The sequence below is a fragment of the Diadema antillarum genome, unplaced genomic scaffold (genome assembly GCF_040938485.1).
Source record: "Diadema antillarum isolate AM-2024a unplaced genomic scaffold, OU_Dant_1.0 seq00000570_RagTag, whole genome shotgun sequence".
Classification (NCBI taxonomy): Eukaryota; Metazoa; Echinodermata; class Echinoidea; order Diadematoida; family Diadematidae; genus Diadema; species Diadema antillarum.
In genome coordinates, this window is record NW_027271508.1 from 607,998 (window position 1) to 616,495 (window position 8,498).

At 40.3% G+C, this 8,498-nt stretch overlaps 1 protein-coding gene across 1 annotated transcript in view; it reads left to right on the plus strand.

The window, feature by feature from the left end:
* Positions 1-2,719, plus strand: part of LOC139735338 (uncharacterized) — a 28,885-nt gene extending 26,166 nt beyond the window's left edge. Inside the window, exon 3 of the mRNA XM_071646085.1 lies at positions 89-2,719. Coding sequence (XP_071502186.1) covers positions 89-324 — 236 coding nt within the window. The 3' untranslated portion in view covers positions 325-2,719. The remainder of the gene's footprint in view (positions 1-88) is intronic.
* The last annotated feature ends 5,779 nt before the right edge of the window (positions 2,720-8,498 follow it).

Here is an 8,498-nt window from a genome sequence, read left to right on the forward strand (position 1 = left end):
CTTGCGTAGCAAAATCCTAATATTGTTGAACGATGGTTTTAAATCCAAGTCAATGTTCTCTTTTCATTCTTTTCTCAACTCAACGCAGAGCCTTTCCTTCACAAACGAAACGCAGCGCACTTCCTCCGATCGGCAACGCGAGTTTTGCATACGCCCTCTCTCGGCGGGGACTCCACGCTCTACTCCGTGGAGAGGAGGAGCGGGCACCGCGGATTTGTCAGCGAGTGCTGCAACGCGTCCTGCGAGCCGCGGGAAATGATCCTGTACTGCTGCGAGGAGAGGCAGCGGGAGTGGGCGGTTTTTCACAGACTCCTGAGAGCATAACACGTAGCAGACCTAGTACCAAGCAGTAGTAACATTTCAGATCCACGGCAGCTAGGTTTCAGTTCATTTATTCAGTATCAATTCGATAGGTGCTTCTGAGGGAAAAAAGAAATAACCTAGAATGCGATGAAATAGGGCTGCACTTTTATGATTCTAGATTTCAAATTTGACACCGAACAAAGCCGTTAATAAGTAAAAGTAACTTTATGAACTCCATGAAAAGACGAGCCTCGTCCAGTTGATACAATACCCGAAAATAAATGCACTCATGCCCTCGTAAACTTTACTGCAGTAAAACATCACTGTCATAACGTTCAGTAAATTGTGAGTATTATTTTGGTCGTACAGAATGTGAGAAGGGTTCAGGTATGGGGTCATATCGTGAATACCCACTCAGTGTGATTATTCCTGTTTTAGCATTTAACTATATGCAAGCGGTACAACACAGTATAGACATAGACCCTTATTCTGTAACCACTGTCTTATGAAATTGGGAAGGTTAAAAAATATCTTGGAGTGAAGATTTTCCCAAGTACTGTGCCAGTGCTTGTGTTTATGTTAATGAAGTTATTTGTTATGAAATAATTTTTGCGACAGTACTCATAAATTATGACTACATAAATTTGTCAATTCATTATGACGTAAACATTTGTGACCCTGCATCACATGACCAACAAAAAGTCTCACCTCATGATTTTACGTGAGAACTCCAAAAAGGTGAATGGATCAACCAAGTCAATCTCGTGTTTTCTATATTTTCTGAAAGAGCTATTCTTCTTCTACATCAACCATTTTTAGGTTTTGGGTCATACAATGAATGGGAAAGTGTGTTTTCAGCAGCCTTTCTCTGACCCTTTTTTTTTGTAGTAGAGTTGAGTGACCGATATGTCATTTTTCATTTCTTGAAAATCCTTTGAACACCCTTTACTTTCAACGCTAATAACTTTTGAAAGGAGAATGCTAACGCCTTGTAAGTTGACATTAATCATGGACAGAATTCCAGGTACGTTGTAATGATAATTTCTTCAAAGTTGCTGCTGCGGTGGTTTACTTATTAAATTTGTCCCATACAGCCAGCACCAGCACGGTTTGGTAAAGATTAAGCACTTGAATATACCCTGTACTTCAGAGCCTCTTTTCTCAGTTCACGCTTTTTCAGAGTGTGCGCGTTCTCTCCAATAGTACTTGTACTTAGATAAGCTTGGAGAGTCCATCTATGTTCATTTTAAAGCTTGAAGAGTGTGTACATACTTTCATAATCTGCCCTTAACTAAAAATCCATGTCTGGCGACTTATTGTTGGTTTTGTGCAGGATTACATTTGGTACTTTATTCATGCATGATTCATTACCACAAACTTGTATTGACATTGATCGGACATTTTGAGTAATGTAGTGACGGGTAAGCAATTTTGTAAGAGATTTGGACAAAAAGAGAAAAAAAGGTTACACTTATTGATGAATCAATTTTTATTTCAAGTTTTCAGTGTTTTAGCGAGGAATGGTTCCCCTCTTACTTTTGGGGAAATTAATCATAATCAAAAATTTATGTCACGTGCACGCGAATAGTTTGAATAAAGTGACGTCTGATTTCGCTTGGCTCGTGTGTTGCTTGTTGAAAGTAATGATGTACAGTACTCGTAAAAATAACGGCTACTATTGTTGGGGAACGAATGAAACGGAACTTGACCAATATTGGGTTTTCCTCTGGAATTCTTCTAGAACTTAACTTCATGGACTGCATTATAACCTGTCTGCTTTACGCTGGCTGCAAAAAGCCAAAAATACAGTGTATAACTTCGTCTAATAGTGGAACCATGGTATTCAGGCATAGGACCAAGAGTCGTTTTGGTGTACAGCATATCGTTCACTTACAGACGACATCTCATTTCTTGAAAGCTTAGTTTCTCATTTATCATAGTTTGTATAAGGTAGCTGAAGTTTGAATGACTTTTCCGTATCTTTGGGTAAAGATGAAGGCAAGCGACATGGTGCTTTACGACACTACTTGTTCACCCATCAAGATTCACGTTCAAAGGACTTGAACCACGATATGTTCTGCTAATGGCTACTGAAACCATCCAATATTTTGTGCAGATGCCATATTGGGACATCACCTAGATATAGGCATAGACGACCACTCTCCAATCAGTTGTTATCGCTGTGGAAATCTATAAACGTAAAAAGGCCGTTTTGTTATGCCATGAATTTTGATGTAGATGTTCATGCAATGAAGTTGTAAATTATTTCGTGACATTGAAAATACGTTACGGGTTATACCTATTCGCCTCATTCTGGAAAGGCCGTTATATTTTTGATAAGTTATTGCTTGGATGTGGAATCGTTTTGATGCATACAAGAAATTGGTGAATAAAGCTTGATTTATTGTTTTATGTCAACGAATATAGATGGCTTCAATTTGTTTCATTATTACGAGGGAGAACGTGATTTCAAATGAAAAGTTATTTATTCTGATACAGTATTTGGAAAGCATGCTTGAAGGCAACATGTTACACTGAAATGATATTAACTGATGAAAAAAAAATACATTTTCGAGGGTCACAACGATACAATAACTAAGTCATATTGTTAGCTTTTAGAATACTGGCACAGATATACTGCACAGCGATTTACATGACAGACTCTGTTTGTACAGACTCTGTTAGTACATGTATCGAGTTCCCACTGTATTTTCTCATCACATTCGCCAAAGCTCTACATCGCACGAGGTATAGCTTCCTCTTACGCAAAACCACGAGTTTATAGGTGGTACCCGCAATGCACTAAATCAATGTCTGACCAAGGAGGTTCTAGAGAATAGAGTCACAACCGTCTTATTTCCTTTGCTAGATGTTCGAAGCCGGCGCTCAAAAATATTTGAAGCATGTGCCAAACAGGATTGCCGCGCAGATACGAAGACAATTGACTCGTGTCTCATTGCATAATCACCAACTACTTTCAAAGGAAGATATGTCTTTGCGATGGTAATTGCTTTTCGCTATCCCTTCTTTAAAAAAGGTAGGGCCACAATACAGACACGAGGATGCGCGAATAGAAATTGAGCAAAAGATGCTGAAATAAAGATGAAAATTTATCCACTGGGCATACCCGGGCACTAATCTGATATCTATCAATAAAGAATTATACTTGAAGATTATTCCATATTAGTTTCATATATGGAAATTAAGCGGAAAAGTGATAAAGCCAGCTTTCCAGGATGGTACAGTTTTAAACATTTTCACATTATTTAGCTCTGATATACACTTTTGCACAAATTTTTGGACGGGATTGACTTTTGTTTTACATGCTTTATCATTAAGTGAAATTTCATGTCAATAAATAAATAAGCAAAATATGGCCAACATTATGATAACGTTCAAAATGAATCTTAAAATTGCTCAGCAAGACGGCGGCGTCGAACATCGATCATCAAAGGCACAAGTACACCTGTGGAATTCTTTTGTACATCAATAGAAATCTGACAACTGTTTGAATAACACAGCCAGTTGGAACTCCATGTATAAAATCCTCTTGGTCTGACTACAGTGGAAGTTGGAAGCCAAGAGTCAAGAATTGTAGCAGTTCATGTCTTATCAGTCCGGGAGCAAAATTCAGATTTTCGGCCTAAAATTTTACCGTCCGCTCAATGTTTGTTTGTTTGTTTGTCTGTTTTGATGCTTTCAACTTGCTCTTTGACCTTTGAGGTTGACCCTATACATGGCCCACCACCAAACTTTTCCCTCGTAAATTTTAACTGTAATACAAGGTACCCTGCTTATGTACACAGTAAGCTTCATGAAAATACTGTCAGGCATTGCAAAGATATGGGGAAATAGTGAGGTTTCAAATTGACGGGTGACCTTGAGCGTGTGCATCCATAGCTACAAGGTACGACTTCGTCCACTCATACATGATACATACAGCTGTAATAATATGCCAAGTTTTATCTCGACACTCCCAACGGTTCTTAAGTCACGCTGTCGACAAAATAGATTACGGACAGAAGAACGGACGGACGGACAAGCCGAAAACAGAATGCCTCCGACAACACTTCGTAGCGGAGGTACCAAAACATAACGAATATGTACATGTATACTATACACAAAATAACATCATTCTTCAACTACAGAACCTTTACGTTACGATAAGCCCCCCCCCCCCCCCCCCCAAAAAAAAAAAAAAAAGACATGCTGCTTAAATTTTACAATGAAACTATATAGCGACAAGACAAGTTTGAATCAGTACTGTATACATGTATAGCGATGACAACCGATACGCACAATACATATTATGGATAAGTCATAATATACGTGTTGTACTTGACATGGCAAGGTTATTATACAGATATGGGTGCCCATCAGTTTCTGCCGCATGGATGTTCGGGAGCACAGAACCATGATTATAGCACTGTAATAGGAGATGACAGAAGGTGGATTAAACTGTACAGGTGTAGTTACATTTCAAATGCAGAAGCGACTGACGGAGCTAGGCATCCAGCAAGATTTTGACATACTTTCAACATACATGTACATTCTGTATTTTGCTTTACATGTACAATGTACATTGTATTTTAAACGCAACTGCCTATAGTTGATTCTCTATGTAGACTGCTTTCCTTCTCTTTTCAAATGCAGGTAGTGCTGCATTGCATGGAAGTAGAAACATGTATACAAGTACAATGTATAACAAAACTTGATAATGCATCTCCTAAAAATGCAAAAGATTAGTGCAGTTCCTTCATCACATTTTGCTGACATGACTTGTTTGTTCGATAAGGAAAATTGACAAGTCAATTAAATTTTGAGAAACTTTACTGGACGAGACAGTTGATCATTTTGTAGACTAAGACAAACGACATTTGTGTGTGTGTGCGTGTGTGTGTGTGTGTGTGTGTGTGTGTGATTTGAAAGCAAATTGCTTTGTGCATATGTATTAAAAACCCCTAATAAGCCTTAAAATATTATACACACATTATACCTTTACTTCACATAATACCTAAATTTACGTCCTCTTCAAAATTGCAAAAAATACAAAAATAAAAACGAACGGAACACACAACTTGGTAGTCAGGGACTGTAACAGAAAAGTGCACCGAGGCAGCGACATATTGAGAGTTGATGTGTTACTCGCACTCGTACTAAGTAATATAGGGTGCTGGCAGTGTTTGCTGCAGATGGTATCAGACTTCTCTAAAATCTCACGGAGATGAATTGTTACCCTGCAAAATCATGTTCCTTCAATGCTTGTGGCAAATGTGGAACAAGTGTAATGGATCTTCTTTGAGGAACCGGATTTGAAAAAGGTACAGAAACTAAAGATCATGCATGCAAAAGAAAGCAGTGTGTACAGCAGCCTTACAGCGCTGATTGTAAAAGTTAAGTATGCCAGCAGTCAACAGTCATTTACAGTAAGTCATGTGCGTAAAAAAAATAATCATGACTTTTAATTATACATTACAATTTTACACCTATTTGACTTTAGCTCTAACCGATTATTGCAATGAACGTGATAATTACATGTATGTGAATGCGTCTTATATCATCAGATACGGCGAAGTTTCAGCTAGATCACCAAAGAAAAGGTCAGTATTTCACGAGGTTTTTTTTTTGATTTTTGATTTTTTTCCCCAAAGACAATTCCTGATTTTTAGTCTGCTCTTCCATAATACGTTTCTCCTCTTCTCGAGGTAAGACTGCGTCTCCGTTAACCTGAAGTGGTTCCCTCCAATTACTTTTACTCACTGAGTTGTCACTCCATGCTGAGGAAACATCATCTTGTGGAGCACATCAGTGATGTTCCTGTTTCAACCCAGCCATTCCCGTCAAATGACATGGATTCAGGCTTGAAGAAAGTAAGGTAGAACTGACATTCTGCTCTGATTGAGACTTTTCACATAAGTCCTGCTCCATTTTCAACTCGCAATTTTCGACTTTAATAACTTGACGGAGTTCTTCTATTTTCGCTGTACTTTCACTGCGCAAAATGCTATCAACAGTACTCTGTAAAGGTACGTCGCAAATACCGCTATGAGGTGACTTGAACAGAAGCGCACTATCTTCTTTGTGTGTATCTAATTCATGATCGGGATACTCCTGTTTCAACACGATTTTTTCCGTTAAGTGACGCGCAGCGCGGTCTGAAAGTGAGGCAGAAAAGGGAGTCTGCTCTGATTGAGACTTTCCGCACATGTCCTCCTTTGCAACCGCGAAAACGTCCGTTTTGACATCTTTAGGGAGTTCTTGCACTTTCTCTGTTGTTTCAATGCGCGAGATATCTTCGACCTTACCCTGTGACGGTGATCCGCAAATATCGTTATGACATGACTGGAGCCGAGCTTCATTATCTCGTTTATGTGTTTCACGCTGAGGATGAGAATGTATACACGGCTTCAACTCTGAGATGACCGCTCCTTGTTTTACTTTTCGACATCTAACGAATTGTCCCAATTTATTACGACATATCTTTTTTTTTGGCCGCCCAACTGCAGGTGTGTTTCCATCACGACTGTTAGCTGTATTCACACATACATGGAACGTATTAGAGTCACCTAATTTGGGGTATTGAATGTACCAACGATGATGTACAGCATCATCTTGGTGTCCAATGAATCGTCCTTTACTGTCACGCTGGTGAACCCTTTTAGACGTACCGACAGACGCCTCCTCTGATGGCACGGGTTCAGCAGGACTGTTGGATGCGTCCTTACGTCTAGAATTATCCGTCTGTCGGAGGCTCTTTTGAGAGTCCGCGTTACTACACAGATGAGACCCGTCATCTAGGTGTCCACTGGATCGTCCTTTGCTGTCACGCAGGCGAACCCTTTTAAACGTACCGACAGATATCTCCTCTGATGACACTGGTTCAGCAAGACTGCTGGATGCGTCCTTACGTCTAGAACTATCCGTCTGTCGGAGGCTCTTTTGAGAGTCTGCGTTCCTACACAGATGTGACCCATCATCTAGTTGTCCAATGGATCGTTCTTTACTGTCACGCAGGCGAACCCTTTTAGACGTACCGAAAGACACCTCTTCTGATGACACTGGTTCAGCAGGACTGCTGGATGCGTCCTTACGTCTAGAATTATCCGTCTGTCGGAGGCTCTTTTGAGAGTCTGCGTTCCTACACAGATGTGACCCATCATCTAGTTGTCCAATGGATCGTTCTTTACTGTCACGCAGGCGAACCCTTTTAGACGTACCGAAAGACACCTCTTCTGATGACACTGGTTCAGCAGGACTGTTGGATGCGTCCTTACGTCTAGAATTATCCGTCTGTCGGAGGCTCTTTTGAGAGTCCGCGTTCCTTGACATGCATCGTTCTGTACTGTGACGGTGGAGACCCCGTTCAGATGCATCTGGACAAACCTTCCCTAATGACATTTTTTCATCAGGACTGTTCGATGTGTTATCAACTCTAGAGTGATACTGCCGCAGGGTCTTTCGAGACTCAGTGTTCTCACATGTATTCGAACAATTTGCGGCATCATTATCATTCGTTCTTCCATGATGTGCTCGGGATCGATGTGGAGAGCGGTCTTTTTGGACCTGTGCCAACCGTCTGTTAGTACACTCGCGTGCACCTTCGTTTACCTTCATTTTCATTATTTCAGTCTTTTCTTGTACACATGCTGTTTCTGTTGTTTGTCGTATCGGTCGTGCAAATACACCCATGTGTTTACACTCTGCATTGATTTTGCTTGTGATTTGACTCATCAAACTTGCTGGACCTTTTAAGAACATCTGTTCATTATGATTGGAACACATGGACTGCAACACTCTACTGACATATTCATCGACACTGTACTGAGAAGGTGACGTAATTTCTCCACACAAGTTTCCTTGGTAAGGTTGCAACTGGATTCTTTTCGATTTGTTGTGCGAGACATCCTTATCATCAGGCGATTTTCTGCACTCTTTTGCTGTGGTTTGCACTGAAAAGTGCGGTGACGGTCTTGTACCTGTGTCTTCGGATACGGCATAATCAGTATCAGTCCCCATCCGCCCTCTTTGTTCTTGTGTTCCTGTGTTGCTTAAACTGTATACTCGCACTATCTTCGGGCATGCCAGGTTATTTACCACATCTAGTGCATTTTGTGTATGTTTCAAGTTTTTATCGGCCTCCATAGAAAGTAAGTCATCACTGCTATTATTGGACTCGTCCGAACTTTCCTTATTGT